This window comes from Leptonotus elevatus, chromosome 3 (assembly GCF_054856555.1).
Source record: "Leptonotus elevatus isolate MCC_2025b chromosome 3, RoL_Lele_1.0, whole genome shotgun sequence".
Classification (NCBI taxonomy): domain Eukaryota; kingdom Metazoa; phylum Chordata; class Actinopteri; order Syngnathiformes; family Syngnathidae; genus Leptonotus; species Leptonotus elevatus.
The window spans coordinates 27,569,646-27,589,932 of NC_141241.1; the positions used below are offsets into that span (position 1 = coordinate 27,569,646).

General features: G+C 39.5%; 1 protein-coding gene across 3 annotated transcripts in view; it reads right to left on the bottom strand.

The window, feature by feature from the left end:
* Positions 1-20,287, bottom strand: part of LOC147178085 (SH3 and multiple ankyrin repeat domains protein 2-like) — a 238,302-nt gene that overhangs the window by 102,545 nt on the left and 115,470 nt on the right. For 2 of the 3 annotated variants that reach the window (XM_086070562.1, XM_086070563.1), the window contains one exon: positions 2,695-3,109. In XM_086070562.1, the coding sequence (XP_085926688.1) occupies positions 2,695-3,109 (415 nt within the window). Of the gene's footprint in view, positions 1-2,694; positions 3,110-10,491; positions 10,737-20,287 lie in introns of those variants that run through there. The other variant, XM_086070564.1, reaches the window with a different exon arrangement.

The window sequence follows — 20,287 nt, forward strand, 5'->3', positions numbered from 1 at the left end:
ATTAAGGCCAGGGTTTCTTGAATTAATGAATTCCACCAAAAGGTGTGAACATCGCAAAAGTGAAAAATAGGTGAAGTAAAACTTGATTGAATTTGAATAGCTATGAGTTGAGACATGCAGCCCCTCTGTCAATGACATCACTTTGTCGACACCCCCGAAGATTTTGGTGAAGCGTGTCATATGACATGATGTTTTGTGAGACAACCGTCCTCCTCCGTTTCTCTGCCCTTCTTTCCATTTCTATTTACCGTGATTGTAAACTCTGTTCTTTTATTCAGCCATCAACAAAAGCCTACTCCTCATCCTTTATATTACCGCTGTACTTTCACAGTTTCTCTATAATGTGCAGTGAAACTCCCTCCCTCCTATGAATTTGTACAGAGAGTGGGTAGTGTTGGTTCTGCACAGTGCTTCCAAATGAGTCCATCTGCCAAGGAGGAGGAGGAGGAGGAGGCGGCAGAGGAAGAGGGCAGTGAGCATGTGTCTTAATCGGGATTGACAGTTACATCGCTCCAAGATAAACACCCGTCACACTTTAATCCTCCGCCGATCACATGGTCTCGCTCTTGCCACAGATTGTGGACGGACGCAAACAAATCAGGTGGAGGTGGCGACACACACAAACAGATAGCGTACAACATGTCCTCTTTATTGCTCAGTAATGAGGGCAGGCTGTATGTCAGTGAGTTCCGGTGTGCTATGAAGACACAGTTGGAGTTCTCTTCTCACCTCTCAGTTATTAAATGCATTACTTTCACCAAAATTACAAACAAAAAAAGTGTTACCGAGAGTCCAGCAACACATTCTGATAATGTTTATGTGAGTTAAAATTTTTGGCATGGCTGAAATAGCTATATATTAACTTATGACTATTTAGCAGAGATGGGTCCATTAATGAATTTTGAGCATCAGTCAGCCATCAACAGCCGGGACACCCTCATCGTCAACTGTCAATTATTTCAAACCGAACCAAACTGTAACAGTCAAACCATCAAACCGCCAACGATATTTTAACCAGGTCCGTCATCCGTCATCACTAAATTATACAGTGAGGTCAGACACAGCGGAAGGAACAATTCAGCTTTAATGATATCTCAACATAGTCCACTTGACATAATTATATTAAAATTTGTATTCTCATTAATGCCGCCACATATAGTACGTGCACACGGTCGTAACTGTCGTGCACAGACAACGGACTCAATACTTCCCCTTTTTAGGACCCTGAGCTGTTCAATAACCTTAAAATGGCACCTCTGTAAAACATGCCTGCTAACGATTAGATGTGGACGAGAATGAGAACACAAACGTGAATGTGAAAGAAATTAACAGTTAAATTCATGTTTTATTGGTTTAGCGTATGAATCGCTATGACAACTGTGATTGACACACACATGGCCCAAACAACTGGCTGGCTGACTGGACAAAAAAAAAAAAAAGTACTAAATGGTATTTCATTTATATAGTGCTTTTCCACCTTACAAGGCCCTCAAAGCGATTTACATTCGACTACTCATTCACCTACTGATGACATAGCATCAGGAGCAACTGGGGGTTCAGTATCTTGCTCAAGGACACTTCAACATGGTCACAATGGCATGGGATCAAACCCACAACCTCTGGGTTGCCGGACGACCGCTCTACCACTGAGCCACAAAAAACTAACAAAAACGGGACATTGAAACAGGACCTATGTAAAAATGGGGCAAAGCAATGGGGCTGGCAAAATCTGCTGGGACTCGGAACATAAAGCTCAAAGCCATGACTGTCCCGGTTAAACCGCGACGTTTGGTCACCCTATAGGGTACAGAGGAGTTCTACATTACATTGCAAAGATCTAAGCATACTGCATTACTGCAATCATACATTTGATATTGATAAATATACAGGATATGCCAGATCAAGATTTATTTGATTATAGAGATGTAAATGATAGCAGAAATTAATCGTCCATATTATAACTGTTTTGGCTTCATGCCAAACGACAAAGATCAGGCGAAAATCATATGCAAAGTGTACAAGGAGAGGATGAAGACAAGTTACGGCAACACTATGAACTTAATTCCATCATCTAAAACGGCAGCGTCCCGCACTGTACAGTGAGAGCCAAGCTAATAACTCAGAAGCAGCAACAACAGCTCATACCTGTGCCTCCAAAACAGCAGACCGTTACAGAAGCGTTCACCAAACTCGACGTCGCGTTACGAGCTGCCAAGTCGTAAGTTATTGATAAAATGTATTAACCGTGCTAAAATCTAAATCGTGATATTCAATTTTTGCAGGATTACCCACCCCTATAGTGATCCCTCGCCACTTCACCGCAGATCCACTATTTCGCAGATTTGTATTTGGGTCAAAAATTCATACATCATTACAGGGTTTATTTTGGCTAGTACCTTGCTATATTGAAGACTTTTCCAGAGACTATAAAACCCCCCACCCCCCACATCACCCCTCCCAGATTTACTGTATTCTTTAGTTATGCTGCTATTTTCCTTATTATATTTACAAGGGTGGGAACTGTGTGGTGGCTTCGTTATGGCTCAGTAGAAGCATAACTCGCCCCAAACACACAACCACCCCCACCCCCCACCCCCCAAAAAAATCACGGGTAGGCGTGGAACGTAACTCCCACGAAAAGTCACGAAACACTGTATTCTGTATTCTATAAAGACGGTTTGAGTTGACGCTCACCTGGGTTGGCGCTGTGAGGGTATAGCCCGCCGGGCCTCCTCCCCCAGTCGGCTCAAGGAGGGTGACCGGCTCCTTGACCCCCTTCCCATGGTCCGAACCACCACATTGCCATTGGGGCTACCGCTGGGCATCTGCTGAAGCAGCTGAGGTGACAGGCTGCGATGTAAAGCTGAGGAGCCAGGCTGTGAATGACCCTGCTGGGGGGCCCTGTTGGGGTGTTGCTGAAGATGGGGTCCCCAGTTGCTGGGTGAACCGTGCTGCTGGTATTGACTGACTGTTAGGTTGTTGTCACTGTTGGAGCGCACCAGGACCCGTGGAGCTGATAAAGATGCGGGGGATTGGCTGTTTCCACTGCTGTTGCCAGATGATGGACCTTGGCGTCGTTTGGAGTATGCCGGAGCCTCACGGAAAGGCACTGCAAGGAATGAAGGGTACACAGAAATAAACAGAAACAGAATAAACAGACATCAGCAGAGTGTCCAGATCAATTTACAGAGGTGGCAAATCCAGGTCCAGAAAGTAAAACCCCTGCCACAGTTTGGCTTTAGCCTCAATAAGCTAGCTAGCTAGCTCCCTAGCTATTTCCCATGGTGCTCGTGAGCTAGCTAGCCATGATTGATTGTCAAGCAAATACTGAGAGGAAGGCTCTTCTGGACAACTGTATCTGTACTCACACAACAGGGTGTTGAAAAGCAACATTAGGAGGGAACAACTTGAATCAATCTATTGAATCATGAATGCGTGTAAAAGTCATACTTTTATATATGCTCTACTTTCCCTATCTAAGAGCTCAGTGGCCTAGTCGTAGAGTGTCTGGAAAGGTCGTGGGTTCAGTCCCCGGCCATGCCAAATACTATAAAAATGTGACCCATATGCCTCCCTGCTTGACACTCAGCATTAAGGGTTGGAATTGGGAAGTTAGATCACCAACTGATTCCCGAGACCGGCTCTCGCTTCTGCTCACCGCTCCCTCAGGGGATGTGTCAAATGCAGAGAAAGAATTTCGCCCCGCTTAGGTGGGTGTGACAATCAGTGGTACTTTAACTTAACTTAACTTTAATGTACACACAAATACTGGATTGGGAGTTCTGGAAAGTATTCACACTGACCTGATTTTCCCAAAAGCTCCGCTATTAAGAACAATAAACTTGCTGTGTGTTTGAGAGTGAACGGAAGTCCTGCAACTACAAGTACAAGTACAAGCGCTTGCTTATGAAAATTTTACAAAGCTAATCCTCCAAACTGGTGTCCCACAAAGCTCTAGAATGTATTAAAAAAATGATTCAAGTCATCTCCACATTAAATTTACAACCTCTCTGAAAGCCATAATGTATTCCTCCCAAAATAAGAAAAACCTCCACTTTTGAATTGCCCTCCATCACTGACAACACCAAAGTTCCAACTGTCAGGAATGTTGGATGAATGCTTGACAACCAACTATCTTGGTCCGCCCACATCTCACCAACAACTCAATCTTGGAGAGTCTTGACGGTAATTTAATTGCAGACTTGGATGACAATTGAAGGACACTTACGCTCTGATTTATTCAGGGTTTGTGCACACAAAAACAAGCGGAAACTGGGTCATTTTAGTGACAAGTGATGTTGGACTCTGCCAAAGCAGTTTTCCAGGTGTGCTGTCGTAAGTTTTAAAAGCAATATTAGGCATAACGGGCACATACAACCAATTGCCATTCACTCGCGACAAGTTGAATCGGACAAAACGTGTGGCTCCTGCTGTCCACAAAATTGAGTGATTTTGCTATTGCAGTGCTCTCCCAAAAGTTTCATGATGAAAGGAGCACAAACTCTCTTTTAAATATGGCAGTCTCCACCACTTTTACACCTACAACTTACAACAACAACAACAACTTACAAGCTGTTTAGGATCGTAGGAAAATATCGCTAAATCTTAATATTTATACTTGTACTTGAGTAATGAACATCACAAGACTCTTGATGGTGGAAATAACGAGAAATTGAATAGAATACGACCAAGTGGCAGTGCTGAATGTCTTGCCTAACTGAAAACTGATGTTGACCAAAATAACATGAGGATAGTGAAGCTTGTAGTCATAACTACAAAATTCTGAACCGAATAAATACATTTTCACTCATTGAATACTTCTCCCCAAAGTAACAGGCATTTAAAAAATGGATAAATGTAATGTTAAACAGATCTGCCAGGGCCACGTCTTACCAAATTGGGACCCCAAGCAAATGTTGAAGGGTGTGTGCGTGTGTGTGAATGTGTGTGTGTGTGGGGGGGGGGGGGGGGGGCTTTTTACTCTTGGAATGGAATCTCGCACATGCACAAAAGTACAGGGCAAGCCAATTGACTTAACACAACCCGTCCAAGAAACATGAAAAACTACGATCAACAAAGGGAGACAGGACAGCAAAGCCCAGCAATTTGCTATTACGGTGGCCCAAGATCTCGATTAAGAAAATAAACAATTAGAAGGAGAGAGAAATAAAGGCTTCAGCTGCGGAGTTCACCCAACTTGGAAATCAAAGACGAGCCTCCGGTTTGGAAGTGCAGGGCGCTGGCAGGTGAAGCGAGAGTACGCGCTGCCGCCACACCCAATTAGAAGGTACAGGAAGCAAACGGAATTCTGTCAGGCAGTTCCTTCAGATTAGTTAGATGTCGATTCTCATCATTGCACCAACGCATCCCCTCGTGCAAATTGAGGCCCTCCCACAGAGGATGGGGCCCGGCCTACACACGATGCATGTTCGGTGTGGGCTGGTCTCAGCCATGCCCATGCCAATTTTAAAGCACTGTGTTAAATCTGTAAAATAATTCCTGGGTGATGGACAGACAGACTGAAATAAAAGCATAGGCAACAAGTCAGACAAAATACCATAACTACTTGAGGAACCCTCAGTGATATACAGTTGTGCTTGAAAGTTTACATATCCTTGGGGTAAACTTATATAAAGTAGATATGCTTCACATGAAAGCCTCTGCTGGTAACTCCAATTTAAAACGCCCTTTCATATTTTATATTTAAACTCGGGAAAGTATTCTGTACGTACACATCCATCTGGTCTATGCATACATTGACCTGCCAATTCCTTTCCCTATACACATTTTGTCCAAGTTACTTAATTAATACTGCACATCTAAATCAAATCTTTCATCTTAAGCCAATATAGGACATTAATGTCTCTCCAGTAACACAGAGGCACGTATTGAACTGAGCAAGTTCCATGACTACACGCAGAGCTCTGCTTTCTGTCCAACCGTCATTATCATGATTATCAGAATTAGAGTGAGAAGAGTTGCACTCCACTGGCCCATGGTGCCTGTGCTTTGGTGTCAGACTGAACCAGTAATGCAGGGAGGCCATGATTTCCTCATGGACACTTCCTTTCGTTACACTGTGAGATGACGAGCCATCACCAGTGCTCCTTGCAACTACAGCAATGCATGCGGGCAGCGCAGAACACAGCCGGAAGCCATTTCGATAAGGGGCACATGATAACGAGCTGATTAGTCATCGCAATCTCAGCTAGCAAACGTCTGCGGTTTGCTGCAGTGAAGTTCATGCTCTTCGCTTTCCTAGCTCAGATAACCTGATTCATGGAGTCATCATCACATTCCCAGAGCAGAATTAAGGCCTTTATCTCGCTGTATTAAACAGACGTGTTGATGAAGGGAAGAGGTGCTAATATCGAATGAGCTAGCACAATGTGATGCCACCACTCTATCTGTGTGAGTACCACAGTGCCCGTGGTATTGAAGCTTGTGGAGCTAGTATTATTTCTCCCTTGTATCATCAACCTGTGCCCAATTAGTGATTTCAGTCATTTATTTTCAGGTAAAATCCTGAAATTAAAGGTATTCCAAAATGCAAACATTGAACACATTATTAATAATATAACTCAACTGGCTAGTTAGGAAATTAGCATTGATGACAAGCTTTTATGACAAGCTGTCTGCAAGTCTGTATGTACCTGGATATGGAAGTCAAAAAGCAGTTGGTGAAGGTGCCACTGTAAAATTTGACTTGTAACAGCTTGTTTAGTTATATACAGTATATTGTTGACCACCTTATGGTTGTCTTAAAAAAGGTTTGCTATTAGCAAAGTCTGTTATTATAAATGCGTTTTTTATACTCGCAATGTCTTTGACCTCATTCAGTATTAGAACACTGTTAACTCTTTCACTCCCAGCCATTTTCACTGAAGCAACCCCCTTCACCCCCCGCCGGTTTTACTGGATTTTGACTGATTTTACAAGGTCCACAGAACATTGTGTTATATTGCTATAAAAAACATGGAAAAAGAAGAAAGATTAGAGTCTCTTCTTTCATTAGAAAAAAAATATATTTGTATCTGTTAACATTTGCAGCAATTATCATTAGAATAATAGCTAATTTTAATCATTATTAACAAACCTGTTCAAAACACTGTGAAAAAGAGCTTGTTGCAACATGGCCATGGCCAATCTCTTATACTCTGCTGCCACCTGCTGGCCATTTTTTGTAATAACTGACGTTGCTTTAAGCAACCTCTTCATGTCAGAAGCTGAGTGTCGAGTGAAAAAAACAACTTGGCGGTGTCACCGTATCAGGAAGAGTCTTGCTCTATACTATAATAGATACCGCCTTCCTGTTGCTGACGCACAGAGGGCCGCCATATTATATTATATGTGTCTGACGCCAATAAATTCATTAGAGCTCTTTTTATTTATTAAGCGATTTTGACGCGGATTGCTTTGTTACAAACATAAGACATGTATCGATGCTAATTTTCTCTCTAAAGAGACCACAAACAAACAAACCCTAAGAAGCATCTTAGTTAGTAGTGGGGAATGTCGGTTGGAGTCCGTCAGCAATAAGTGTCCGTGCGGAAACACGAAATATTTGTTCCGGGTGACGCAAATATGTTTTTTTAAATTATTAAAATAACTTCGACACATGCATTTTTGCGTCGACCAATTTTTTGTGATCGACCCAACCAACTTGGTTGAAATTTTTTCCCAGCCCTAGCTCTAGCATAAAAATAAACTAAATATGTTTTTGGGAGTAAATGACAAATTATTATTATTTAAAAAAACGTATTTGTACGTTTTTGGGTTTGAATGAGCTTTAATATACTCTTTGAAAGTATATATTCTGATTGGAGGCATAGCACATAAAGTTCATAGTCAAAAATTGAAAGTAACTGACACTTTGGTGTGCTAGGGGTCAGGTATCTTGTTAACTAACCTTGATAAAACAAAAACAGGTAGCCACATCATGTTGTTGTTCATCTCTCCATATTCTCATATTGCAAAGGAAGCACAGCTTGGGGGAGGTGAAAGTTCATTCTCTAGATGACTCTGGCTTGAAGAAGGGAGGTCGGTCAAGTCCCATGACAGCTACAAGTACAAAAAGTGGGACTCGTAGCTGGAGAGGTGCCTTCCTATTGAACTGTCTTGCTGCTCTGGTGCTGGAACGTGAGCAGAGGGACTAAAAGTATTAAAAAAATGAAAAAGCAACTCCTTTGCTATAGATTTCTACATCCGTTTGTTGTAAAACACTGTAGATATCTTACTTTCTAAGCAGTAGCGCATGCATGTATGACTGATCTCAATTCCATAGTGTCCATTACCAAACACAGTTTATTGGTAGACCAACAAGTCTATTTGTGAACATACCCAAAAAGCCAGCTAAAGTCATACTCATTAAGTTAATAATGATTAAGAAAAAAAAAAAAGATTTTTCAAAAATGGTCTTAACACTTTAAGACATGTTTTGTATAGTGTAAATTCTGCTTCTTTATTAATTGTCTTATTGCTTTGTATTCTATTACAAGTCTGTAGGAGTTTTATCAACTTTTGTTGTCCTGCTGTCCACTTTACACTGATTTATGTATTTGTTGTGTTAAGTTCTCAACTCCTACTACTTGCAATTTGCACCTGTCCTGTAAAGTATTTCGTGAGCATTATCTGTGAAAAATGCAAAAGACAATATTTACTGGCAAGTTACCAAAACAATAAAACTCCAACTCACTGATATATATATATATATTACAATGATTAAAGATAACTAAATGTAGACGTGAATTAAATGAGTGTAACTTGAAAATTGGAACGGCCTAAAGGTTGTTCAATTTAGAAACTGACCCAAACATTCAGCAACCAATCACACAAATACTAACATGTTGGATGTTAGAATATTTAGGAAATTTCTGCTAATCTCGGTGAGACTTGAAATCAGAGTGCCCATAGAGGGCCATGATTGTGTGGCCAGCGCAAGTCTAGCACAAAATACAGTCGAACTGTGCACATGGCACCTAGCTAAGAGTTTTATTTGAGTATTTTCCTAGACTTTGCACAGGTAGAATTGGGTATAAGATGGCATTTGCACCCTTGTGCAACATTGTGGGATGAAACGCAGCCGACTTCCAGACAATCAAAGCGGCTCCCCTCATTCCCATTCAAATCAGAACGGTGGAAGCGCACACATGTTTGTCATTGCAGAAGCAAATTGTCATGCGAGGGTCCAAGGAATGAGATTGGTGCGCGCAAAGTGCGGTTTAAACAAGTAAACTGCTAGATCTCCCCAGGCAGATGTCGTCGTTTGCTACGCATGTGACATGGACAATTGGAGACCGTCTGGCACCCCCTATTGTGCATCCATGTGTGACACCCCCCACAATTCAATCAAAAAAATTTCAATCTAGTCGTGTTACACCACCTGTGCCAGACCAAGTTTTTGTGAGTTGAAAATCGAATCTACTTTTTGTCACGTAAAACTAAACTTGAAATAAGAAACTGAAATAAATATGTGCCCGTTTTTACACCCAGCACAGTCTACTTCCTGTGCGTCCACATGCGTTCGAGGCGTGGCATCTGTGTCTGCCGGAACGCTCAGATGGGCACAATGTGGTCCCAAACATGGTAGACTAGGCTTGCCCTGGCATCAAAATGAAGATGTGTCTGTTTTTACAAGTGCATACATTAATAAATAAAATAAATAAATAAATCCCAGAGATCAATCATGACTACCTCAAAGATTAATGGAAAGAATAGCCGATGAGCTTTCAAAGAGCAAAATCTTGGACAGAGAGCCAGCACTGGTGAGCATGGAGTAGATCCCACCTGGCTGTGGTAGGTGGGGCTCAACAGTCACCTGTCATGCAGGACGCATATAGCCAAACATTCACACCAAAGAAGAGAATTAGAGTCGTCTATTAACCTAAAACTAAATACATCAGCGAGATGCAGCCCCGCGGCCGCTGCCATTGAGACACCAGCAGCAGGTGAAACCACCAACACGTTTTCGCATTCACACTCTGACAGATGGGGGTCGTTTGGATTCCGTTTGGCTGAGGGGAACAGAGCATAATTATGTGGTGGGGCGCGTGTGTGTGTGTGTGTGTGTGTGTGTGTGTGTGTGTGTGTGTGTGTATGTGTGTTTTTTCTTCTTTGGAGTTCAATTTTCTATCGCTTTTGGTGACCCAAAAACTGCTCCAATGTCTCGCTCTCCCTCGTCCGAGAAAAAAAAGTCAATTAGCGGATTTTTCCCAAGCACTGTAACCTAAATAGGCAGCGACCTACCTACATTCTGACACTCATATTTAAAATAATAATAATAATTATGAGCATCTTGACCGATGCATTGAGACGTACCAATGACAACAGCCGTAACTTCTCAATGTGGTTAAAAAAGAAAGAAAGAAAGAAAGAAAGAAAGAAAGAAAGAAAGAAAGAAAGAAAGAAAGAAAGAAAGAAAGAAAGAAAGAAAGAAAGAAAGAAAGAAAGCTGTAAATCTGATTAAGTACGCAAAGTTATAAAATGTCCTACCTTCCTTTTTTAAGGCATTGATGATCGACTTCATTGTGATTCCTTGGCTGCTCGACTCGCAGTTCGAGCATGTCCCGGTACGTTCCTTTTTTCTGTCTGGTCCGGTTATCCTCTCAGAACCACGGACAGCGAAAACGCGCAGAGGAGTAGAGACGGGCAGCAACCATAATCCCGCTCGCACTTTTCCTCTACAACTGCCTGCCTATCTGCCTGCCTGCCTGCTTGGAGAGTCTGCGCCACCCCTTCCACTAACACGCGCTCTCCGGGTACATACTCAAGCGCGAAGTAACTTGCCCCGCCTCTCACACACATCCCATGCGCCACACTACAAAGAAGCGCACAACAAATCTTACTGTTCTGAACTTGAAAATCACACAATAATTTGTGGGCAGTCACAAAGAATAGTGTATGAATGCACTCAGCGAAGGACGTTCAAGTACCCATGCAGCGACCTTTCTGTTAATGCTTGTCGGGCTAGGGTATTGTACTTCCAGGTGTCATAAATCAAAAATTATGACACCAGCTTCCACTTTACCCCAAAAGTTTGATTGTGGGATACAAAAGTAAATACAAAAGGTCTACACACCTCTGTTCGAATGTAACGTTTTTTTTATATTAATAAAAAAAGACCAAAATACATCATTTCCAAACTTTTTGCGCCATTCATGTTACCTATAACCCTTACAACTATTGAAAACAATGTAATCTTTTCAAGAAGGAAATATTAAATAAACGACTGAAGTAATGTGGTCGTGTGCTAAATTTGAACATGGAATTTACGTCTGTTAATCTGCGTTACAGGATACTATCTATTTCACCAACAAATGAACATGGCTGGGTCATTTATTCAAGCAGCAGAAATGTCATTTAATTAGCCAGCCCCTGAACGATCATGTTAACTATGTCTCATGTGCCAGCCTGTCTATTTTTTTTTTTTAAATCACTTTACCCAATGAAATGCAAATTATGGACAGTGTTCTGTCTCTATTAGAAATAATTCACCTGACGTAACAACTGACACTTCTCACATTTAAGGGTAATTTCAGCATTGGAGGACATTTGGGCTGCAAAATAATTAAACTTCTTCATTTTTTTTGCTATACTCTAAAAAGAGAATTGTTGAACCAACTTATATGTTAATATATTCCCTTGAATTAAGTTAACCCAAATATATTAAGCTTAATGAACTCATAATTAATTAAATCTAATATATTCACTTTGGATTAATTTAATTAAATTGTGTGTAATGATCAATTGAAGCAATTTTATTAAGTTGGTCAACAATTCAATTTGTAATCTTAAATTGGTTTAACAATTCTCTTTTTAGAGTGTATACATACATTCATCAATAATATATAGTAAACTATCAAAAAGGCTTGATTACCTCAGTTTACAGATCAATGGTACAATTTTGATCACAACCCTGTTAATGTAGCGCAACCATGTCAATCTAAGCACAGCAACAGGTGAACTATTTTCAAGCATTCTTTCCTTTATTTCTCTTTTTTTTTAGATTTGGCCTCAGGACAAGTAAATTTACTCAGAAACTGCATATTTTAGTATTTTGTATGGATTACAGCGTTCCCTCACTTTTCGCGGGTGATACGTTCCACAACCACATTATTATTTCCACAGTCCAAAGCAAACAAGTGGAATGTTCTGCAATGGCCAAGTCAGTCAAGTCAGATTAAGGGTGCATTTCACTTGCTGAAGACAAAACTGAAAGCAAATTGCCCCAAAATCAAGCAAGAACTGCATTACAAGCCTGGCAGAGAATCACCAGGGTTGAAATCCAGCATGTGGTGATGTCTATGCATTGCAGACTTCAAAGGGTTGAAATGCAAATATAAAAAATTGAAAATTTGATTTACAATTGTCAATTTGTAATTCCTACACCATTCAACTGATTTGGGTGTAAAAACCCTGGATTAAAGCCAAAAATCAGCACATCTTTTTTTTGTTGTTGTTGTAAATTTCAAATCCATTGTTTTAGCTTCATCCATATTATTCTAATTAAATTTTTATCTGTTTAGGTATTACTTTCTTGTGTCACTCTCACACATAGAAATAAAGTTAGAAATAGAGTTAGAAATAGAGTTAGAAATAGAGTTCCTCCATCCATCCATCATGGTATTGTTTAGAGTCAAAAAGATAAGAATTGTGTCGATGTCCCAATATTTACGGATATTGCATTCCGATACTGCTTGGTTGAGGAGCAGCTGATGTAGCGTGTGTGAACAAGCAATGGATTGGTGAGCAGCTTCTTCATGAAACAAATCCTTGGTGTTGCCAAGCAACTCAGAGGGGGGTGGCTTCATATATCATTAAAGCTACACATGCACATCAGCATATACATCAACCGTATGACGAAATGCACATTCAAATGACTTGCGTGTACTTGCTGTTATGTTGTGCTTTAATGCCACTCATGACTTCATGTTGACTGGGTAATGATGGCTGGATCACGGAGCTGTCTCCAATATGTAGTCCTCAATAGCACCATATATAATGGTGATTAAAAAAAATCAAAAAATTGAGCTCACGACTATGAACCACATACCAGATGGAAACATGCAAAATATATGTTGTCATAAAACACTGTGTGAGCATACAATTTAACCTCCATATGTATTCACTACTCCAGCCTTGCTATCCAAACTAGTCGAGATTGTATACAAATACCATGACTGTTTTTGCTCTTGTGACACATCAATGAAAATCATATTCTTGCATTGAAGATGAACATGCATGGGAGCCATGGATAGCAACCTGTTTCATAAAAAGCATTTCTAACCTGGCAAGACAGATTTCAGAATTGTTTTTACATTTCGGTAGACAGGCGAGCATGTGCTCAGGGGAAAAACTGGTGCATTTAAATTTTTGTAATGGGACAAGTAAAGTTGACCATGTTTGGGAATTTAGCAGACCGCGCACAAAGGGCACTTTCTATTAAACGTCCCTGGCACACCTGATGATTTGCTGACAGAAAGTAGTCTAGCATTTAGACTAGCTAAAATCAGGTTTAAGTTGTGGCACAGGCAGACAGATTGTGAGCTCTGCAGACTTGCGTGGTAGATGTCATCGTACTTAATTTATACATAAGACAACAGCGTGGGACAGTCCCACAGAATCATTGTAGAAATTAATTCACTGAAAAACAATAATATTATCCCAAAGCTATATGGGTGGATGTGTATGGGGGTAACTTATCACACAATCGGGGGTCTCCAAGTGCCTCTAAGTGACTGGGCACCAAAATAAGGCCTTTATCATGTAGATTCACTGACAAGATTTTTGCAGTAAAATGTAAAACCATTAATGTAAGGTAAAAACACTGTTCTAATGTCCAAGTTAAATTGATCGATCCCATTATGCCAACTGAAAAAAAGAAACATGTTGGCATGTTTTATGAGTGAATAAAATGTGGTTATCTCACCAACAAAATTGTGACAGTTTTATTCTGCTCTGCCACATGCAGCCAAAAATAACATGAACCAGAGAAAAAGAGGAGGAGCATTAGAATAAATGAATAGATTAGAGGTGTCATCATCATTTATTAATATGCACATCTAAATATATTTTTCAAAAAGACTGATAACCAATATTGACCGCATTTGTATTTTTTATTTTTTTTTTCAATTTTTTACACAGCTATCAAATACACCACTGCCATTTTAACATCACAAATCTGTTGCTTTAAACTATTCAAATTAACTTTGAACCTCTAAATCATAAATGAAAAAATAGATAATATATACTGTAAATAAAGGAGCTTACTTTTCAGTTAGCAAAGGAGGTTAATAGTAAACTTGACTGAATGACATGAAAATACTGACAACAAAAAATCTACAACTTCAGCCAGAGGCGATTCTAGCGTCAGAGGTTTAGGGGTGCTTGGGTGGTTTGAGATTGTGATAGGTCGCTTGTCGTGGTTTTGGGGGTACTTCCTGCTCCAAAAATTGCATGGGAAGTCAGTGAGAATCTAATAAAAGTTATTCAAAGGAGGAAAGTACTTAAAATATAAACATATCCCAACCCTAATTTCTTGGGAAGGGTACGCTTTTTAATACAACAGCTCCTCAACCCGTGCCGGCCTAAAAGAAACCATAACATATAACATATATTAACAGACATTAATTTAATACAGAAAGTGTGTTTTATTGACTATAGATTGCTTGTCTGTACTGTTATAAAAACATACATAAAATATACATCAAAAAAGAAATGTGCTTTAATCTACAAAAAATATCAATGTACAAGTCTGTGTATGGGTGAAGTGCAGACATATATAAAACATATTAACAAAACAAATTGACTTTAGCACTAGTTTGTCTCTGCCTTTTTACAGCTCGTCTTTAATACAAATACTTCAAAATGGAGCATATGTCTATGACTTACTCCGTAGGGCTACTTTTATCAGTGCAGGCACACACACGCAAGCACGTACACCACACAAACACGTTAAGTTTCCCTCATTAGGAAGTAGCAACATGATTGAGGAGCAAATAAGCAGACTAGTAATGAAAAATAATGGGTTGGTGTTGAGTGGTAGAAAGTAAAATACTTTTCACATATTCTGGTGTAAGTAACGAACACTTAATTTCGCTATTCTAGACAGACATACCTCATGAATGGACTGAGGAGGATGACATGCTCTGCCCTCTCCACCGCTTGCTTGAAAGCAAAAGCAGAGGGGTCGATTTGGATGAAACCATTTTCATTCAAATGGGGGGTGTACTGTTTTTTGTTGTTGAAATATTACTTTTAAACTCTATGGTTTATATATATTATAGCTATAAGTTTCTAGCTTGTTAAAAAGAAAACATAGTAAAATATATCTGTATCTACTCCAAAATTTGAAGCACCCCCAAAAATGGGCTAAATCCACGTATGACATTTGGAAGCACCTAAGACACCACAAGTCACTGTCACTGCATCAGGAATTTCCAGTTTAATTTTCATAACCTTTAAGTCAAATCTCTGGAAAAGTGTGACCGTGTCCCGGTCTCCCCGAAGGAACTTAGGTCACATTTTATCTCAAGAAAAGCAATTTAAAATGGAAGCTGAATACTTAATCCATGGTAAAATTGTTCCTTTGTAGCAAAGTAACCTCTGCTATATAACTTTGCCCATGGATGTGTCTAAACTCTGCTGTGTGCTCGCTAAACGGAAGTCATTTTCTGTCATGCAGAGTCTATAATCTAACTTACTAGAAAGTCTGAAAATAGAAGTGAGAGAAACAAAGTTTGAGTGTGTGCGTGCGTGCGTGTGTGTGTATCAGACAATTTGTTTGTGAGTGTATTTACAAGTGTGGTCAATAGTTCTCTGTTGGATTATCGCAGAGTGGCAGAGGATGGTCTATATGCCCATCTGTCCATCATTCTTAGACAAGCTTACAGCTCTATGGAGAGCAGCAATACAACAACAATCTTCAACGCGCACTCTGACTATACATTCTGTCATTGACTTTTTTTTTTTTTACTGAAAAACTCAGCAACCTATTATGCAGTCCACATTATGCCAAGTGATTCCCCCCATGTTAATAGCTTGACTACACTGCTACACCATGAAATGCTTAGCTGGAAGTCAAGTATTCATTATTGTCTCATAATATGTTGCAATATTCATGTGGATGTGATGAGTATATGGTGCAATCATAAAACTAAATAATTGTACTACTACACTAATTTGTTGTAAACACCCCCATTCACCAACAATTGTTATGAATATGTCTTAATTTAAGAAAGTTTCCACAAGTATGTAGTTTGCACCAAATCATATTTTTCATACACTTAAGAACATTCCTTTGCATACAAATGTAACATGATTGAGCAAACATTGTTTAGCTCAACTTAGTGGCGGCCGGGGCTCAGTGTGTAGAGATGGACGGTGCGAATGTTTAGTGGTGGTCGGAGGGGCCTTAGGCGCACACTTGCCACGCTTCCGGCAGCTGTGGCTATTTAAGTAGCTTACCGCCACCGCAGTGTGAATGTGTGAGTGCATGAATAATAGTATCCATTGTATTGTAAAGCGTCCTTGAGTATCTGATTAGATAGAAAAGCGCTATATAAATTTGATGTATTATTATTATTATTATAAGTCTAGCATTAGATAAAAAGTTCTAACTCATTCACTCCCAGCAATATATTTATTGCTATACAAACATGGAACCTACCAAAAGAAAGATTAGAGTCTCTTCTTTCATCAGAAAAAAAGTATATTTGTATTTGTTTCCGTTGTACAGCAAGTTTCATCATTATTCACAAAACTGTTGGAAACACTGGCAAAAAGAGCTTGTTGCAACATGCCCTGGCTTATCTCATACTCTACTGCCACCTGCTGGCCGTTTTTTTAATAATAACTACCATTGCTTTAAGCCACCTCTTCATGTCAGAAGCTGTATCAAACAAAGCCTTCTGTATGCTCTAGCTATATAAGAAAATTTAACGTATAAATATGTTTTTGGGAGTGATGGACAAAGTATTAAAAAAACATATTTATACGTTATTGGGTTTGAATGAGTTTTTTAAATTAAAACAATTATTTGTGTGTGATAGTGTGTGACTATCCCCTTAATGAAGGGCTTGTAAAGGTAATGAAATTGTGAGGTATTCTATGGGATGGGCAAACAGGGAACTCAAAGGGCAGCCTTGGTGCGTTGATTTTTCTAAGTGAAAGAAGTCCAAATGAGACTTGTTGATCCTACAGAGGCTTGTGGGGAGACGTTAAAACCCAGAAATCAGACAGATTTTATTGGTGTAGAAGAAATATTGCCACTCCAAATGACCAATCGCTTTGTATTTGTCAAATTAGATTAGCACTTTGATTTATTAATTTTTCCTTTCAGACCCATTATTACAACAGATTACATAAATCCCATCATTTGCAACATTAGCATCCAAAAAAAAGGCTGACGGGTTGAAGCCATGGCTTGTAATGTCTTAGTGATCAATAAACAACTCAACATTAGTATTTTAAAACACAAAATTAGTTTTAGATTAGATTGGGTTAGCTACTTTAGCAGATGGATTGCAAATAGTATTAAACAATGACCGTATGTTTAAGAAAGAATGTATGTTTGATCAAGTGAGGAAATAGATGAGAGGATGGCTTTCCAGGTGAGTTTCCAGAATTTTGTGAGTCATGTGACTCAGAGATTTGGAGATGAAGTCTTTTATGAAACCTGATTTTTGAATGAAAATAAAAACGAGACATTGGACTGTGCTTGACAGTTCCTCAATCGTAATTGGTTGTTCCTGATCATCTACAAAGCAAGGGATTTGAAGAAACTGTCCAGTTCAGGCGTAACGGCTACCATTTCTGTAGCGTTTAGGGACTGATAAAAGTTCTTGAATTTCCGGTTAATTACTAGGCTGTCCTGAAGGTGTGGATTTCAGGGATCTGATATGACGCAAAAAAGTCAAGTGTTTTATGGTCTTGTAATTTACTTACTTTGTTTCCATGTTCAAAGAAATTGCTTTAACGAGAAGCTCCACGACCCGTTCAGTAAGCAGCTTGTCAAATTAGGTTTGTTATATTAGGTATTTCTTTATATAGGGAACGGTGTTGCAGCATAAATGCAGAGGTGGGTAGTAACACGCTCCATATAATTCCAGGTGAGAAAGTTGAGGCCCTTCCCCTTAACTGGACAAGCACAGCCTGGCTGAGTCACATTGCAAATAGAGAGACAAGTCAAGTACAGGGCACCACTGAAATTAAATACTTTTATTACATCAATATATAAATTGGTAATTGGTCACACGTTCACAAAAACAGACAAACAGTCTATTAAACTACCACACAAACAATTACTATACATGTCTTTATTGGACATACCATTTAAATATTAACTTTGCAGGTGTGGCAGGGTGATTGCTACCACCTGCACTTGAGGATGTCTGCTCCTCTTGGTCAGCCAGGGTGAGCGTTTGATATAAAAGGGTGTAAACATCTCTCTGACTGTTTGGCTTCGAGCTGTGCCCATTTCCGGGTCTCGGTGGCCTCCACGATTGTTGTCAAACGTGCATGTCTGCTTTACCAGAAATCTTCCCTGCCCTGACCGTGGCAAATTTGAAGGCCGCCTGATCGGGACGGGTGTGCTACGGCAGTAGGAAATAAAGGGCATTGACGTTTTATTTGCCACAGCCAGTTTGCTTTGCTGGGTTGTCGTTTGTTTTTCCGTGCCAACTTCGCCAAGCTAGTCCTCGTTTGGGTCAGCTGATAATGCCAGTCTCCTGGCACTACACCTTGACCGCCTTGTGTACATGGCTGCCCCCTTCATAGGTCCATCACTGTGCCATCTCGGCTTCAAGAACAACATTTTAACAATTTGTCCAAAAATATCTTTACAATAGCCTTTTTATTTGAACATTTATGACGGAAAACTAATTAGTAGAGTGGGTACTCCTGCAAGCCTCTGGCCCATAGACTGGATTTGGGTTCAAATTTCCCGCCCTATGTCTGCGGATGTGACGTCAATAGCGCATTGTGTATGTGAAGAAGGGGGTATGCAGTTTCATTTTTCGTCAACAGGTGGCAGAAGCGATTAGAAATGGGATTTTCTGCATTCAGTAGCTGTAAATAACATTTGAACAAATTGCGTAATATGTTTGGAGTGATCAGTGTGGTTATGTAGTTTGTGATTTTTTTAATTTATTTTTTATTCATATAAATTCCATTTTCATTTTTTTTTTTTTCAAATTGTTTCATATTATTAACTTATTTGTTCTCTAACCCTCAGAGCTGAGCCCACTGAAAGTCTTGTGAGACCTTTCGTATGCTTTATATATTAAATACACTTCTATCTTTTCTTTCAAACAAACACTGTCTCATGTACATCAATAGATTCACCAAAATATGTATGTGGACCCCTGGATATATAATGTAAGTGCACTTGATTTACCACTGTGATCAAATTAGATAAATTTTTTTTTAGACTATGATGTGGTTTTCTGCAAAAGTTCAATTTATAACCCATTTGAGTTTAGGATTTGTTCCTTATACGTTAAAGCCCCAGTCTGTATTTCTTAGCGTCATTTAGCGGTGAACAAATAATTCATTCATTTTAAAAAGCGTTTATTGATTTAAAAAATATGTAAAAAAAATTAAAAAAAATAAAAATTGTAATCTGTAATTTTTTTTATATAATCGTAGGTCTACTAATCACTAAGTATTGTGCTGGTACATAGTTGGAGTCTCAGTTTACAAGAGGCTGCTATGTTTTGCCGCCATCTTCCTGCTATGGATGCCCAAAGGAAAACTTTGCGAACATAGTTGGTGGTACGCTTGCTAAGTGTGGTCTCTCTGAGCCACCGTAGTGTGCGTGCCTTTAAATGCATACATTTCGGCTGCATTCTTTGCTATAGCAACATCTAGTGGTCTCTTTTTACACTGTATTGCTTTAAACAAAGAAGGAATGCGGATTTTGGATGCAAGTCCAAGCTCTAATGTTAGGTATGGTGTGGTGTTCTGGTCGCTAGTAGTAAATTATCTTGGAATAGATGTATTCATTTGTGTTATTGAAATAACTTATTTTTTCAACATTCTGTTTATCCGACAAACACTATATCTATAATATTGTTTTTATGTTTTGTTTTTTTACTCTTACACTTTGTGAACATCAATGGCTTTTGCCCGGTGTGAAATGTTTGGCATGGTTCAAACGGTAATATTTTTTTGTGATATTACCTTCATCAGCACTTCACTCAGCACATGCATGCATACACATTATGGCAGTTCTGAATGTATTGCTGATGCAAGATTTACCCTATTCAAACATTGCAAACTATGTTAAAGC